At 38.0% G+C, this 18569-nt stretch overlaps 1 protein-coding gene across 2 annotated transcripts in view; it reads right to left on the bottom strand.

Annotated features, from left to right (window-relative positions):
• The window catches only part of LOC107685857 (ankyrin repeat domain-containing protein 11-like), a 180871-nt gene that overhangs the window by 13820 nt on the left and 148482 nt on the right, over window positions 1-18569 (bottom strand). For both annotated transcript variants that reach the window (XM_016482590.1, XM_016482591.1), the window contains exons 3-4: window positions 13507-13652; window positions 9537-9675 (exon numbers count right to left, since the gene is read on the bottom strand). In XM_016482590.1, the coding sequence (XP_016338076.1) occupies window positions 9537-9675; window positions 13507-13593 (226 nt within the window). In that variant the 5' untranslated portion in view covers window positions 13594-13652. The remainder of the gene's footprint in view (window positions 1-9536; window positions 9676-13506; window positions 13653-18569) is intronic.

The following is an 18569-nucleotide window of genomic DNA, read 5'->3' as shown; positions in this document are numbered from 1 at the left end:
GGAAGATTTACCGTATTGACCCGAATATAAGACAATGTTTTTTTTCTTGGAAATACATCTGAAAAAACACGGTCATCTTATATTCAGGGTCTAGACTTTGACATGTCAATAATACACCCACAACAATAGGTGGCGCCAAATACGCATAAAACGAGTGTGCCATGAAATACGTAATGTAATGCGTGTTGTAAAGATCGCGAGTAAAAACAAAAGAATAAGAAAACCTTACAGCTGCATGAGTCGTGACTGTCACGTTAGCCTGATGGGACCAAACTCCCTTTGTGATTTTAAAACGTAAGACAGTACCCAGATTTGAAGGCTATAGTAAGATTTAACTTCTACTGTTAATAAGATTTTGGTAGGCTACTATTAGATGGATAGCCTAAATGTCCTAATTCAGATGGGCTACCTGTTTTTTTTTTTTTTTAATGGTATATCAAAAAGTGTATGTTTTTTAAATGTGATTGTTGGTACATTTTACCAGTTTTTACCATACTTTCAAAACAAAAATTAAAATAGGAAAAATATGCAATATGAAAATAATTGAAGACAAAATGTGTTTTACTGAGAAAAAACAAGATTTGGTTTTTAAAAAGCCTTTTTCCAAAAGGTACATCTGGGAAAAGTGGGGTCGTCTTATATTCGGGCCAATACGGTACAAGCCAGCTTGTTGTTCCCAACGTAGTGATTTGCTCAAGGCCACAAGCATAATTTATAGGGAGAGGAAGCCAGACACAAATGCTTCCAGTAACAAAGATCTTTCCAGGAATTATTCTTCACGGTTTTGGGCTGATGAATATTCAGTAACACCTGTAAACACTTACGTGTAATGTACCCCAAACTCTTGAACACACACACACACTTGCCATATAGTCACATTCCTGTGATTCAAACCTTGAAGAGCATGAAAAGCAGAAGCAGTCTAAACATGTTTATTACAGGCGGATGAAGGTAACTAATGCAGTGCTTGCACTTTTAGTCTTCTAAAATAGACTCAGCTGAGGTAATGACACTGGTACAGCATTACAGAAGTATTTTCCGGATTTTTTTTCTGGACTCCTTTTTAAAGGTTAAATAAAATGTTATTAATCAAAAAGCATGTCTAATTAATTAAAATCATGAAACTTAAACAATCTAACACATTTATTAAAAGTTTAACAAAAATTACATGTTTAGGGCCCTATGAAATGTTTTATTTTTTCCAACCTTATGTTTTATTGTTACCAAATTCTAATTATTTGAAAGAATAAAAACAAGTTTCATTTATTCTTAAAATAGCCTTATAATTTTTTGCTCAGAAATTCTGTTGTGTATTTACATTTTTAAGGTATAAAACATTCATCTATCAATCTATCTTTTAAGTAATGCAAATTAAACTAATTTTATTTTTTGGAAAATAAAGTTAATTTAATATTACAATTAAAACATTGAATAAATATTGTATGATTATCTTCAGTACAAGTGGTAAACAAAACCGCACGTCTGCGCCATTCATTAACAGAGACACGAATAATTCATATTTAAATAGTCGTTTTGCGGCTTAATATGTACAAATACGAGTGGGAGTGTGTGCGCGTGAACGTGTGTGTGTGTGTGTGTGTGTGCACGCGCGCATCGGGGAACTTCGCAATGCGTGATACAGAGAGCGCGACCATAACAGAGTAATTGTGCGTGCATCTATTAATCATTTTGAGTCTAATATCATCCCATAGAGATGCGGCTTGTGCATGCGCTTCAGGTGTGAGTCAGACAGCAAGACGAGACGGCAGTTGTTTTCTGCAACTTATTGCACTTAACTCTTTTTAACGTCAAGCAATTCTCTGCTATATGCGTCGAACTAAAACTTTGACCTTTTGCAACGTTTTGATTTAAGTAGCCTATTATTAAAATGATTCAGATATCGCACGCCCTTGCGATATGCATATTGCGATATTTACATTTGCGATATTTCGATAAATCGTGCAGCCCTAGTTAGTATTTAAAAACACTTAAAAACAGTGTATTAAAGGGGTCCTATTATGCTCTTTTACAAAGTCTTGATTTGTGTGCTGTGATTGGATAGCTGGGCCAGTGTGTGCTGTGATTGGTTAGCTGGGCCAGTGTGTGCTGTGATTGGTTAGCTGGGCCAGTGTGTGCTGTGATTGGTTAGCTGGGCCAGTGTGTGCTGTGATTGGTTAGCTGGGCCAGTGTGTGTTGTGATTGGCAGCACTCGGTGCCTGGTCGGGAAATGTCATGCCCCTTAATATATCGCCTGCGAGCTTCAGTGTAAATATTGCGTCAAAATCAAATCAATTTGAGCGTGATTTAAACCCGGATGATTGTAACCACTCTAAGTTTGTCTGCCTTGAGAAAGCTAGCGTGTCATTCGTCGATATTTGTGATATCACAAATCCCGGAAAATATGCGTTGTAGTCCAAACGAGTCGTTCGTTTTAGTTTTTGAAAAGCGATTTCTGTTAAATAAAATATCTCCTTTTGAATTGGACTTTGAGCTTTGTAATTTTGCAGATCTTTTTTATGCTCAAACAGCAACATTACAGACTAACTAAAGTTGAAAAAGTGAAAAAGCATAATAGCACCTTTTAACATAAAACACAGAAGAGTTTAACAGACCAGTTTCACAGAGGCAGATACACTAGGAGCACAAATCACCAACATAAAACTTTTTTTTTTTAATTAAAGTTGTCTTCTTCCTGTAATGGAAGTGGCATAACTAGTTTTTATTTTATTTTTATGAACAACCCAAACAAGAAGAGCTGGTTAGGTGTGAGGTTTGTATGTCTTTAAAACGTTCAGAATAATCTCATCTGATCAGCTCAAAATGTGCAAACGACCAGTGACCAGCAGTTCATACTGATCAGTCCTCAGTAGGGATGGGTACCGAGAACCAGTATTTTTTTGGACCGGTACGTAATTGGGTCGATACCGGAATACCGATAAGCTTCAGGACAAATGATACTGTTATCGATACTTGCGTTGTTTTATCTCCGTATACTAGGGATACCAGTATCGTATCGGGCCCGATACGGAGCTCCTGTACTCGTACTCGTTAAAATGCCCCGATACCAAACGCCGATACCACACAGCATGTGATAAGTGCCATATTCAGACAAAGAAACACCGACATCAGACAGCAGAATGGAGTTATTAGAGATTAAAGATGTCTACGAAGTATATGTATGCAATGAATATAAAACATTCAGTATTAATGCCTGTATAGATGATTTGCGCCAGCTGGTAAGCAAATCACGCTGAATCACTGGAAAGTTTGTAGTTCGGTCGGATATGTCAAAAAGTAAAACAATGCACAAGTTACTTAATGGTAGGGAGGGAGGGAGAGAGAGAGAGAGCACGCACTTCTGTTGTGTGATCTTTATTGATGTTCGCTCACTTAGCATGCATCATTTGGATTAAAACTAAATCTTAAATATAAGACAATTTATAGGGGCATTCACTATAAACGTCATTTATTTTCACCCTTAAGCATACACGATTTTCTGTCGAAAGTGAAACTAACAGCCTGTGTGAAATGCACTGTACTTGTCCCTCTCATTCTGTACCAGTACAAATACGTGTGCGAGTTGCGCGTGTTTTGCTTGCTTCATGAGTGTTTCTGCATTATATGAGTGGCTTTGGAAAAGAAATCGCTGCACGTTTCACATGAAAAAAATGTGAACATTTTCTATTTATGAAAATATCACAGTTAGGAGATTTATAGCGAGTGGTTCCCTGCATTTTTACAGCAAATCGCGTGATTACAGTACTAAGCCGCTGCAATGGAGCAGCTCTAATGCTATTAAATTAAAGATGATGTAGGCTACCATAGAGAGAGAAAAAAATTAACAGTGAAAGTAACAAAAACTTGTGATATTTACAAATCAAGTATAATGGGAACACAGAATGATCTTGGAGAGAGCTTTACCGAACTGATGTTATGAAGTTAATCATGTCTAAAGTGAAAGTAAACAGTTGAGAGATAAACAGATGTGTGCAGCTCTTAAAGCAACAGTACTAAACATGCTGCCGCTTGTCATTTATTCTTGTGCTGAACACAAAAGAAGATATTTTGAAGAATGTGGGTAACCAAACAGTTGCTGGTCCCCACTGACTTTAATAGTAGGAAAAAAAAAATATGGAAGTCACTGGAGACAAGCAACTGTTTAGTTTCCCAGATTCTTCAAAATAACTTTTTATGTTCAACAGAAGAAAGAAACTCATTCAGGTTTAAAACAACTTGAGAGTGAGTAAATGTTGACACAATTTTCATTTTTGAGTGAACTATTCCTTTAATGTTAATAAAATAAAACACAAAGAGGAAAATAACTCACTGCTCTTGACTGAAGAACTTTAATACAGCTGCTAGTTCAACAGAAGAAAGAAACTCATTCAGGTTTAAAACAACTTGAGAGTGAGTAAATGTTGACACAATTTTCATTTTTGAGTGAACTATTCCTTTAATGTTAATAAAATAAAACACAAAGAGGAAAATAACTCGCTGCTCTTGACTGAAGAACTTTAATACAGTTGCTAAAGTTCAGCAGTAATAAAATAGTTTGAAATTTTCATCAACTTTTCACTTCATATCTTTTTGCACCAAAAAGTATCGATAACAGCATCGATAAGTACCGGTATCGATAAGCTGTATCGGTATCCATAAAATGTAAACGATACCCATCCCTAGTCCTCAGTTTGACTAGTGTAGTATTTCTTGATATGATGTGAGTGAGCTGCTTACTGTGTGTCCTCTTGAGACTGATGGCTGAAGGGAATCTAGGTCAGGGACTGAGGGTTACAGGGGCAACAGCCTAATAGACGAGGGAAATTTCCAGTGGTAAACGTACATGTACGTTCATATACGTAAAAGTATAAGAAACAAATATGTTGTTGATAGGGTGATTTATTACTTACAAGTCAAGAGTCAAGAGCCCTCCGACCAAATCAAATTGCTTAGAAAAGCGAAAGTAAAACTAGCACAACTCTTTACTCATCTCTCTACATCATCTCTGGAGCACACACAGTGCAAGACGAGCTATGCACTGAAGTTTAAGACTTACAGTTAAGGTTTTATACAAAATAGCAATAATAATAACAGCAATATTAACAGTGATGCCTGCCTTAGTAAGCACCACTCATAAGATCCCAACATTACACATGGATCCCCAGTCAATCACCAAAACTGTAAGGCAGAAACTCTCTGCGAGCTGCCCAGAGAAAACAGGAAATGAAGGCAGAAGAGACAGGAAGTGCCCGCAGGATGTTGTGTCAATACTTTATGCACAGCAGATGAAAGGACAGTATGGGGGAGGGGGGTTAAAAAGAGTGAGGGGATTGGTTTCATTAGCCACAATGATGAAGGAAGTCATCCACAGAGCACTTGAGGGTTCTTCTCAGAGAAAATGTAGTATGTTAATGTATCAGACTCCTTTATCCGAGCTTCTCAAATACAGAGGCAGTGTGAACGCAATCCACGCTTCACCTCTTCAAAACGCAAGGGCAGCAGCACCAGTGGGAGATATGGTAATAAAACCCAGGCAAAACAGACGCCGACAAAATTCAGGCACCACCAGACATCATATATATACGGTGAAATCACAATAGTGAATAATTCATAAGAGTGCTGCATGACAGAAAATGAAATACTACAAAAACATTCCTCCCTCCAGGAATATGAGTAATGCTCCATGGCTTGGTCGTATGAAGGCCAAAAACCATCACTGGTCCGATCAGTTAGACAGCAGCGAATCTCTTCTCTCTGCCTACAGGAAGCAGAAACGTTCTAAATGCGAGTGTGTGTGCATATTAGCCAGAGACCAATTGTATGTGCAAGTGTACCAGCGCACATGCCTACCAGCGTTAGCAAGGTGTGGGCAGCAGTGGAGCAGCAAATATTACTGTCTCTTATCAGCCAACCCACTCCCTTCACCCTTATCCACAACATTCTCCCGACACAGCTCACATCCACCGTCTGCTATAGCCCACGTTCCCAAACCATTCAGTGCGTATCCCAAAAAAGCACCTCATAAGCTATACAGTGTCTGTAATATCCTCTGGAAATGCATTGTTATTTGCATGCTAAATGCATTACCACTAGCGAAGGCTCTTCAGAGCAGTGGCACTACATAATGCAGCACTACATAATGTCTGCGGCCTGAGAAAGCACAGCAGAGGCAATGAGCAAACACAGAAGATGGAGGCAGGAAGACAGTGAGATGGAGAGAAAGAATGGTGGAAGTATCCTGAGTGCTCATGGGCCTTGTGGGTTGTTCCTGCACTAGAGCTAAGAGGCACAGACGATCTCTGCCATCTCCCTGAATGCAGAATGCACCGAGAGCCCATGAGAGAGATGCAGAGAGGGAGATGTAAAAATATCAGCTAGATAAATTATGTATTTCAAATGGAATCCTACAGAAAATGGAGGACAGGAAACACCCTCGGTGACACAGTGAAGCTGGCTCCATTTTACCTCGGCTTCGGCTTTGATACACAGTTACACGCAATATACGCAACAACTTTTTACTTGCCGTGCCAGGAACATGATAACTGTTGGCTATTTTTAGCCACATTTTTGTCAACAATTTTACGATAAACAATACTATGAGACATTAGCTTTTCCCCAATTCAAACAGATTATCTTTTTTTTTTTTTGCATGCCAGATGCTAGTTATGCATAAATAAAATAAAATCATTAAAACAAACATTTTATATTTAAGTTTTCAAATAATGCAAATTAAAAACTAAGTTTGGTTGTTTTAAAAACAAACAAAACATCCTAGATTTATAATCATATCAGTTATTGGTCATAAAACAATTAGCTTAGTATTACCCAAAATTTAAAAATCAGCACATCCAACTCACCATCTCTGCTGTACTCATGCTATTCTTAGGTTTGGTTTCTTTGGGGAATCAACTCCAACTTATTACAGCCTAATAACCAACACTCTGTCTCCATCTGCACCATCATCTAGGGCTAGGCGATACTTCAAAATAGTGATTTTGTGATATCTTTGCTGATGATATATAATTATGGAATAATCGCAATACTGTTAAAATTTGAGCTTAAAGACAGTAAGCCAATTTAACTCATGTTTCACAACTATGACAACTGATAGGCGCTGCTATCATCCCCCCCTCCTACATCAATTATCGCCAAAATTTGGAAATATATTACGGGTGCTCCGATTGATCGGCTACCGATCACTATCGGCCGATAATCACGTTGGGATGATTGATCGGCGGTCTCTAATAAGGCCGATCTCAAAAAAACGATCTCACGCTGCCATGAGAGTTTTGGCACGACATGCAGAGGCACCGTCTCAGACTCTGTCCGGCACGGGTGAAATAATTATAATGCTGAAGGTGAGGTACTCACCTTCATATTTCTTAATTAAGTAACTTATAAAGTAATTTGAAAATCTCTTTTGAGACGTAATTTCACAAACAGCGTGAGTGAGTCACCACTCGCGCGCTCTCTCTCTCTCTCAAAATACGCAAATGTCTTCAAATCACCACACATCGCGTCTGCCTATAAGCGAGCTGCACGCTGCACAGTTGACACAGGAATTGTCACTTGCACAATTGAGGCAGTGTCACATCGTCACTAAAGTTTATACGTTTTTAATTCTTGCCAGCGTTTAATCACTCAGCTCTCGCGCGCTCTCCTGGAGACTGTGTGCTCATGCACACTCGCAGCGCACACACATAATGCCAAGTTCACATTATTCCGTTTGCAGTGCATAATCACTCATGTTAACGGATTAAAGCGTTCACTGCACACGGTTGCAGTCCAGCAGTGCGTTCAGGAGCGGTGCGTCTGCTTGCTTGAGCAACTTAATATATAAATCTAGAAGTAAATGCAAAATAAAATGCATTGAATAATGTGTTGCTTATATTTATTGAGTTTAAACATGTCTGTGAAAGATTGTATTACTGTACTGTGTAAAAAAAAAAAAGAATTGCAATGCTGAAAAAGCATTTCCAGTGACAATGTTTGGATTTGAAATCAAAATAATGGATAAATGTGTTTGTGGTAAATAGCCACGGATCAGTAGCAGACTCCTGTGTGAAATCACAGTTCGTGCTGCTTCCCCTCTCACAAGAGTCACCTAAGAGGGGAATTTCCCCCATTTTCAAAAATGAAATTCAGGCCCTGAATAAATGTCTAAAAATCCTGATTGGAGTATCACTATAAATAGTTATAAATGATAAATAGAAGGCTTTAAAAAGATCGGTATCGGCAGATACTGCTGTCTGAGATCGGCGATCGGTCTCAAAAATCCTGATCGGAGCACCCCTAAAATATATCAAGAGATACATTCTTTAGCTATACCGCCCAGCCCTACCATCTTCCTTTCTATTTCATCCCTGCCAAGACTGGGTTGATAATGGCTTTCGTAGCAACTGCTAACGCTTCATAATTAAAAAGCTCCCATTGCAGTAAAACGTTAAACGTGCGTCCAACTTTCAGCAGCAGCCGAAAGGGTGTTTGTGTGAGCTCACTGCAGTAATGGAACTAAGATCTAACTAGTCCTGTACTGGAAACCTTCCAACTGGGAGAGGAGACCATGGAGAGAGCAGCTCAACTACATCAAAAAGTTCCAGTAAGGGTGCACGAGGTGGAGCACTGCCAATAGTTAGATGGATTCCGTTAGGAACAGACAATGATGCAGCATAAAAACATGCAACAAAATCCAAGCTACCTTCACAGAGACATTGTATGGCCTAAAAGTGAGGATGAATCTCTGATGAAAACTGAGTTTGAAAACTGAAGAAATATTCAATTGATTAGTTATTAATAGATAAAACAAATGCAAAAGCCATACTTCAGTGTTGAGCAAAATAAGTGTTGGAAATGGACAGAGAGAGAGAGATCAACATAGAGACAGGCCAATCAAAGAATGAATGTGACCACACCCCCCTATTAGCATTACAATGAGTACTTCAGGCATTGTCTGATGAGAGAGAAAATGGGCAAGATTTCACGCCTTATAGCCACGTCTCAAAAGAGAGGGGGGTTCTGCAAACGGCTTGCTAAAAGGTTACAGAGAGGCTTGCGCCTCGACTGCAAAACATGCAGAAATAACAGCCATAAAACAAACCACACAACTTGAAATACATTCAAACCACTAACCCTAACCCTACACAAGCTAAAAACACAACAAATGGAAAAAAATAGCCAAATTGCAACATAAATGTGCAGCTTATCTAAATTCTAAACTCCCACATTCAGTTAGGATCAAATGAAGCACTTGAACATAAATTATAATGATTCAGGCTGATCTACTGAACAAAAATTATAATGATTCAGGCTGATCTACATCAAAAGATCCCTATAAATAATACAAAGTATGATATCTCACCCTTCTCAGCATGTCATATCCAACAAATTTCCAATTACTTGACTAATGGTTTCTCCATCAGCACATCTGTCATTGCGGGACACATTACTGAAGAAAAACAACAACAGCAGCCCACACACAAACACGCACACACTTCCTGTTACCCAGAGTTCTGTGCTATGAATTGGCCCCACCCCCTTACCAGAGTCTGAATCTTTCTGATCCCCATTGGCTCCAACAGTGAAGGGCAGCTTCCTCTTAGGAGCTTTCTCTTTCATCTCTTTGACACCATCGCTGTGGTCCAATTTAGGAGTCTTGTTTGACGAGCCTTTGTCTTTATCCTAGGGGAACATGGAAAATAGTGTAAGTTTAGTAGGAAACGGCATATTACAGTACATCCAACAATTCAGCTCAGAGTAAGGGTTAATAACAGTGCTCTGGGACAAAAGAAAAAGTAGAAGATACAACTACATAAGCTTTATAAATTATTGTGTACAGCTTTAGTGTATATATATGGCTAATATGGACTCATTTCCCCTTCCAACATCAGGATTTTTTGGGTTACACATACAATATGGATTTATATACTTATATAATGTGAAATGTATGTTGTTGATGTTGTTAATAGGAGGCGAAAACTTCTTAGAGAAAAAGAAAGGGGGGGAAAAAAACTTTGCAACATTTTTTTGGAAAACTCCAAGAGATTGCAAAGTAAATAGTATATTTAAAGGGCATTTTCATCTAAGTTGTTCATTATGAGACATTTCTGTATTTCAAAGTTGGACATTTACCATATAATAATTTATATGATTATTATTATAATTTATAATAATCATAATTTGAATATATAGATAATTGTAAATTTATGGACATAATATTCTTTGCGCCACATTTAGTTAACATCTAAAACAACAAAAATGACACAATTTAAGTGCTGGGACAAGAGAACATCACACATATGTACATGAAATATGTCCTGAAGTTACTTTAAGCAAGACGTTAGATACTCTATGTAAGACATGTGCGAGGAGGGGTCTGAAACGGTTCCAGACCCTTTACATCAACAACTGGAAACCATCAGAAACCCCCACCTCAACAAGCCTCTTCAAAGCTGCACACACCCAGTCCTGCCAAAAGCCCACCATTAAGATATTCAATATTAAATCTCAAATACAGCCCATTTTGCAAAAATCCAAACTACAAACACACACAACAGCCATACTAAACAGGCATAAAACAGAGCATAGTTTCATACTGCCTATACTTTCTCACTACTAGGCATAAATGGAATCTTTTTCCATATTTTCCATAAGGATATTGTGGTAACATAGCCTACAGAAAAAATGTATTAAATGGAGCTGAGTGTACCTGAAATTTGTAACAAAATGTATGAAATAAACGGCAACAAAAAAGAACAAACATGTGTCCCCACAATGGAAGAAAAATTGAGATTTTAACCAGATCTCTTCATAAAAACATACATGGTTATACAAATAATAGAACTAGAGGCTGACTGTTGGGAGAGGAAGTGGGACTGGAGCAGCTGGGGCTGTTTCTGCTACTGGCAGTGCAAATGAAGGCTAATTGAAGAGCTCTTAGTGCTGTGATGAAGCTAAAGCTGAATGCAGCGTAGAGCCGTTTCTACTGCGAGAGCCTCTCCGCCCAGCCCGCCTCCCCCTCTGTCATGAGACTATGATGTCATCCACGTGCAAACATGCAAACACAAGCACAGGCACAAAGACAATATCTGCTCCTAAGAACTGAGCTCAAAGATATATGAAAACACAGTGAGCTAGAGGCAGAAAGATGAGAGCAGGATTTCTTATAGCACGTAGAGAAACCCAAGCTAAATCAAGTAAAAAAAACTCTTTCACTGCCTTTCTCTAAAACCACCTGTGTGAGCAGCCCTGTTTACTTGCTGGTCTCCTAGCAATGCTTTCACTCTTCCTCTGTCGCTCACGTGCTTGCTCCCTCCCCCTCGCAGAGTCTGATGCAATACTACACAGAATGATGTACATACACACACCATCTGGGCCGTAAACTCTTCACTAACTCTGGCTTTTCTTGTACCAAAACACTGACCCACAGATAAAAAAAAAAACTTATGAAGAGAAATCAGCATCAAATGCCTCTTTATTTATATATTGTTTTTATACAATTCCAGAGTGAATTTCTACTGTGTTTTCATCCTTAAGACAATCTTCTACGACTGTATACTGAGTGCTGTTTTGATGGTTTTGCTTTCGTTGTTTTTGCATTTACGAATCCTGGGATGGAGGCCAATGAATCTCATTAATCAGCATGTTTGTTTAGTCTCTAAACTAAAGATTGCCATATTCTCACAGTTTTGCGATCTTAGGGTATAAGGTGGTGTGTTTTAAGTGACCTTGTCCATCTTAAGAAAAAATGGTTACAAAAATGGTTTATGAAAACATCCAATAGACATCACAGTAGGGCTGGGCGATATAGCTAAAAAAATTGACCAACGATATAATGTTTCATATCGTTCGGTATCGATAATTATTGAAATTTTTTATAACCTTTTTTTAAAACAAAGATCAATATATTTTTTTTAATTTAACCACTGTATTTTTAAATTAACCCTGTTTATTGAGACAAACAACAATTTTTTTTTGTTTTAACAGTCAAACACACAATAAAAATTAAACAAATATCTAATTTCTAATGTTTTATATGCAGATTAAATAGGTCTAAAGGAAACTTTTGGCTTGTCTCCCGAGGCCACAGGAGGGCGCAATGAGCAAAATAATAAAGAGCATAATATCAATGCAAGGAAATAACTGTCTATAAAAAAACGTGCATTACCTCTAAATTAACTCATATAAATCAAATATAATTTCGTAAATTGCATAAACAATTATGAACAAAACAGCATCATGTATTTATGCATTGCTTAATACAAAGAGCCGAATCTCCCATCACGCAGATTGCATTTAAAAACATAAGAGACGCAGTGAAAAGGAATAAACCTCCACAAATTTGTGACGTGTTTTCTAAAAGTTTTAACTGTTTTAACTTTGCAAGACTACATCTTCTTGTGTGAGACGCGAGTGCAGCAGACATATTTGTCCGTCTAAAAAATGCGCTGAATATGCATCTGTGTGAATGGCTTGGTTTCGGTTTTCACCTAATCAAGATCTTCTCAGCATTGAGCCTATATCGAACATTTTTTCTATCGTTATCGAAGAAGGTGTACCGTCGATAAATATCTATACCGTTTTATCGCCCCGGCCTACATCACAGTGATGTGTACTATTTAGTGTAGCATGATTAGTTAGGATCATCTATTGACTTTTGATTCTTACTAAAATGTTTAGATTGTATACAAACAAATGAAAGATGCCCATTCTTAGTCCGAATGCTGAAATAGGTAATGCAGTGTGCAATGGTGTATGTAGCTCTAAAGAAAAGATTTAGGATATAAACTATCCAATGGGTCGTTACTTAACTGCTTAGAAAGGTTACAGGCAATTATATCAGCAGAGCGTGTGTGTGCATTTGATATAAAATCAATTTTCCTCCCCTTCTCCCCACCCTGCTTTTCGTGGGCTAGACTAACAAAACATTAAAATGCAACAACGTCACTTACATCATTATCACCGCATCTCATGCGCCTCTGATGATGCTCCCTGACGCACTCCTAACATTCAAATGCAAATGTTTATTTTAAATTCGACTAATATTCATTCTTTATTCACAATCTCCTCATCACAAGCAGGCACAGCACTCAATTCAGCATGTTTGTGTTTGTGTGTGCTGTCTGCATCACTCATAGCACGTGCCTATATCGAACATTTTTTCTATCGTTATCGAAGAAGGTGTACCGTCGATAAATATCTATACCGTTTTATCGCCCCGGCCTACATCACAGTGATGTGTACTATTTAGTGTAGCATGATTAGTTAGGATCATCTATTGACTTTTGATTCTTACTAAAATGTTTAGATTGTATACAAACAAATGAAAGATGCCCATTCTTAGTCCGAATGCTGAAATAGGTAATGCAGTGTGCAATGGTGTATGTAGCTCTAAAGAAAAGATTTAGGATATAAACTATCCAATGGGTCGTTACTTAACTGCTTAGAAAGGTTACAGGCAATTATATCAGCAGAGCGTGTGTGTGCATTTGATATAAAATCAATTTTCCTCACCTTCTTCCCACCCTGCTTTTCCACCATGTCGGTGTTGGATGGGAAGTCCTCCAGCTGGGGGGTTTTAGAACCCCCACCCTTGGGCATCGTTCAGCTATTGCCACGCCAAACCTCATTCACGCTTTCATCGCATCGTCATCGACCGTCTGTGAGACAGAGAGAGGGAAGGACACATTAGCACTTTACTAACAATCTCCTTTAAGACATTTCACTTGGCACAAACATTTTTCTATTTTTTCCCCCATTTTTGTTTAACTGGCCATTTTCAAAGTCAACAGATCTTCAAAAACAAATAGTACTTATGTATTGATCTCCTCAGAACAAGAACAGTTTTGAAAGTAATCACATCTGTTAATGTTCCACATACAACCAGTCAACCTGTAAGATGGATGTAAGAACTGAATAGTAAACACAACAGTCATCAGAAAACAGTCATCAGAAAATCTATCAACTAGAGTTGTCACAATTATTACAAAATCAACTTTCCATGATTATTTGATACAACAGTGACCAGTAGGGATACCACAATTCTCAATATAATATTGAACTGTTCGGTACAACATCTACGGTTCAATATGCTCTTATGAATCGCGTTTTTTTTGGTTTTACGTTTAAAAAAAAAAACTTCTGGGAGACACTGCGAGTTTGAGTCGCTTATAAAGTGCATTTGAAAAAGTAAAACACAACAAACATTTTCCCTTGTAATGACTTGCAATGAGAAGCGTTTCTAAACCGGTTGTCCAACAACAGAGAACATTTAATAACATGTTTTTACTCCACAACATCAATCAAATGTTTCAAATAACTTATTTTTTTGTGATCTGATGTGGCTTCTTACCACAGAATGAAAATATATTCTATACTGCAATAAAGGATATGTAGATTAGCAATGGATTATAAATATACTTAATTAAGAACTACAAATTATAAAGAACACAAACCATATATTGTTGCAGTCAAATGTTTATTGTTTTCATGTTTCATCATTCAAAACGTTTCTATCTTCTTTTTACTCAGTTACAGAGATAGTTGGATGCTTTTATCCATATTAGGGATTTCCTAGAATAAATTAGTTCTATTACTTAGTGTTTTTAACCACGGTTTTCAGTTCGGTCCGGTTCTGATGGCTTGGCAGTGTTTTTTGCGTGGTGATGACAGCATTCCCCAGATTTGGAATGAGGGCACATTAAAAAACATTGCCAATTACACACAGAAACTCAAAGGATTTCATGTGAAAAAGATAAAGGGATTTTAACAGAAAAATTTATTCACATGAAAGTGAATAAATTACAGCACAAATATTACTTAAGCTTCATGAAAACATAAGGAAATCCCACATTTTAATTGTTTCCAAGTTTATAATAAAAATTACTAGGTACACTGTAACTGACGTGAACATTTCAGAATTTCTATAAAAATCAGTTACCACCACAATCACCAGTCAACATTTTATAATATTGACAGCCCTACTGCAAACAAATAGCATAATAATATATATTTTTTTATTTCATTGTGAGGTAGACCTGTTCATCTGATAACACTAATCTGCAATAACTGATAACTGTTAAGCAACCTAAATGATCGAAATGACACATTCAATAAATGCAACACTGTTCAAAAATTTGGACCATTCCCCAGAATGCATTTGATCCAGTCAAGCAAGAAAACAATTACAAACACCAGCCGAGATTTTAATGTTGTCTGGCTTTGACAGCATTTCCATAAACCCCAGGTATTTGCAAATTTAAGCAACACTTTAAAATACCAACAGAATTCAGTACATTTATGGAAGCTTTTCTCTTGTTTACAACGCACAATAGGGCTGCATGATAAATCGAAATGGAATCTAGATCGCGATTCGACAGAAGCTGCGATTGTCATGCGTATCTTTCAGTGAAGCACGGTTCTGTGATCAGCAGTCAATCTCCATCCAAAGGCCAGAGGGCGCTCTCGCGCTGAAACTCCAAATACGCCTCTCAGAAGAAACCCAGAAAATGCCTATCGCTGCAGCTGAATAAACAGAAGGTTCAACTGCTTTCATTGATTCAACGTGACTAATAAACACACGACTACAGCAATATACGGTTTATCTGAGTTCTTATTACTATAATTTTCATTAAAATAAAGTATATTTATAATGCAATGCCTTTATCACTGCTTAAATACTATGAAATGCCATCTGAAAGCCCGTGATGATAATTTTCTGCTGATTACAGAACCGGCATTACTATCAAAATGCGCATGACAATCGCATTCGATTAATCGTGCAGCCCTAATACACAATACAAAAATCTGCATGGTGATTCTGAAGCTAGTAAACAGAACAGCAACCTGAACACTGTCACATATACAGAGATCAGAGCTACCGGCAAATTGATAAGATGAAGATGTAAAAACACTAAAGTGTCTGAGAGTAGAGTGTGCAAGTGCACTGCAATTTATTAGTACTGCAGGTTGGAGATGGCTGCTGCAAGAGATTAGAAGGGAAAAAAAATAAATTTGTTATAGTATCGCAAAACTTACTGGACAGAAAACCGATAGATATACAATGAAAGTTTTCGCACCAAGACTTTGAAAATGGTATGCTATTTAGAACAAATGCTTTGGTTTAACCTCTGTAAGAATGCAGAGTCATTGTTTCCTCTCATTTGGGAGCCATTTTTATGCTGAACATTCCCACAGCACGGCTGTAGATTCAAGACACCCTGTCTCAATTTAAATAAAGCATGTTGGTTCACTTTGGAGACAAACTATCTTTATAAAACGCATGCAGTTCGTAAGCAACATCATATAAAAGCCTTTCACACAGCATTCCGTTGTACTGCAGGTCTTACTAACCGGAATATGCATTGCATCACACCCAAATGTTGTGAAAGTGCAAAAAACAAGTGACTGAATCACCCTCAGAGATCTAGTGAAATTTAACCAAGATTTGTACAGGTAATGATGCTTGGATCATCTCTACTCCACCCTTGAACAAATATTTGTGTATACTGAAGATCAAGGCTTAACGTGACGGCAGTTGTACACTATAATCGTCCCTCCATAATGCATGTTTTAGTTTTGTGTGACGTGTAAGGCTGCTCATTGCCTTCTCTTCCCCAGGAAAACTGGCACTCACCACTACTCTGGCGCCACAGCCATCTCTCTCCAGCCCTCCTATTCAAAGACAGCTATTTATATCTCTAGCTAAAGTACTGCACGTGCATGCAGACAGACAGTAATACTGCTCTTCTGTTACTCAGGCATGTCTCCCACACCCCATCCTCACCCCACAAAGCAGTTCCACACCTCAAAGTGGTCGAAAGGTCAGGCTCTAATGTGGATTAACAAATATGGTGTGGAACAGACACACAAACGCAGACATGCTTGTACCCTTAAAATAGGTCGATGCATGTTCTAGAACAATACAGGCCCAAACAGGCCTGCTTTAAGATCAAAACAACCACAGGCCATTCAACTATGTCTATATGTTAACTGTGAGATTCCACAATTCAACTGGCTGGAGGGAACAGCCAACAAATCTCCAAAAACAAATTGAGTCCATAAAGTCCGCTCTGAATGCAAATACAGAACATGTACATGAATGCACAGAGCATAATATGGTGTAATGCATCTGTTTGTGGAATGTGTATTTGTGTGCACCCTGAACTTGTTTGTGGTTCTGCAAGCATTACTGCAGGAAAAGAAATGCACACACACACACACACACACACACACACACACAGGAATGGCACCCAGAGAAGAAACACAATAACATCCATTTCAGAAACACGGCTCATTTCCTCTGCTTTCCACCCCAATCAAAAGCTACTGCGCATCTGCCATCAGTGTGGGTGCTTGTGTCAGACAAAGCTTTTTTTTTTGTTGCCTGCAGCCAGCTGTAATTCATCACATATGAGGTCTACTTTTAGCACTGAACTCTACTGTAGCTGGAGCAGAAAGCACAAGGCCAAGGCTTACTGACATCTCCCTGCATCCGTTTCCTGCAGCACAACCACACAACAGCAGTGTACAAATTTTTACATATTTCCTGCAGGGGTCTAGCATACTCCTGGAATCTGGCAGACTGTGCCATAACTTTCACCAAAGCAAATCTCCATTTTCGTGACTGTATAGTGAGGAAAAAGTTGACATCATCATGTCCTAACCACGCACAGCAACAAGCGGCATCTCTTACATGTGGATTAGCCTTATACTGTATCTACTTAAAACTGGGTTCCACATGACATTTTGTTGTTTAGGTTCAACTGTGAAATTTCTTATATTAGACCTGAAAACATCTGCAAAGCTAATGGTAGCATTGCCACTTTTTATTTTTCGATGAAACAGTCAAAAGTGTGAGTGTATTATATATAGGAATGCACGATATTATCGGAATCAGCCGATAAAGGCTTAAAATGTAAACATCGGCCGATTTGAACAAATTTATGCCAATATGCCTTGCCGATAAGACAAATAGCTAACATGTGCTTAGGGTGTGCTATCGATAAGGTCACATCAGCAGTGTGGTCACATTCTTGAAGCGAACTAATTTGAGAAAGTATGTACAGAATGACACATCCAGTGTGCGATAGAATAAACAGGTACCAGCATGTGCAGCAGCAGCAGCAACAACAGTCTCCCCTGGGTCCTAATGCCTGTACGGTAAGACCTTTTATATATTTAGGGGGCGCTGTTGGCCTACTTGTAATAAAATGAAAAGTAAAATACACAAATAAGATTAATATTCTTGTGTTTCTGAATAAAGCAGTAATTGATTTCGTAAAACCACGAGTGTTTTGATTTAAAAGGTCAGAAGCTATAGCTTCCATGAATAAAAATCACAAACATGACACTTGTAAATTAAATAATATAATATATACAGATTTATTCAGTAATATGTAATATATTTTTTCAAATGGATTATGAAAACTTAGATACAAGGAGCTCTAAAAGAGTTTTACAATTTTTACTTTAGACCAGGGGTGTCCAAACTCAGTCCTGGTGGGCCTCCAACTTGCCTCAGCACACCTGCCTGGAAGTTTCTAGCATGCCTAGAACCTTGATTAGCTGGTTCAGGT

The sequence above is a fragment of the Sinocyclocheilus anshuiensis genome, unplaced genomic scaffold (assembly GCF_001515605.1).
Source record: "Sinocyclocheilus anshuiensis isolate Anshui unplaced genomic scaffold, SAMN03320099.WGS_v1.1 scaffold1018, whole genome shotgun sequence".
In the NCBI taxonomy this organism is placed as follows: Eukaryota; Metazoa; Chordata; class Actinopteri; order Cypriniformes; family Cyprinidae; genus Sinocyclocheilus; species Sinocyclocheilus anshuiensis.
The sequence above is the reverse complement of the archived record's forward strand: the minus strand, read 5'-3'. Positions and strand labels throughout refer to the sequence as shown.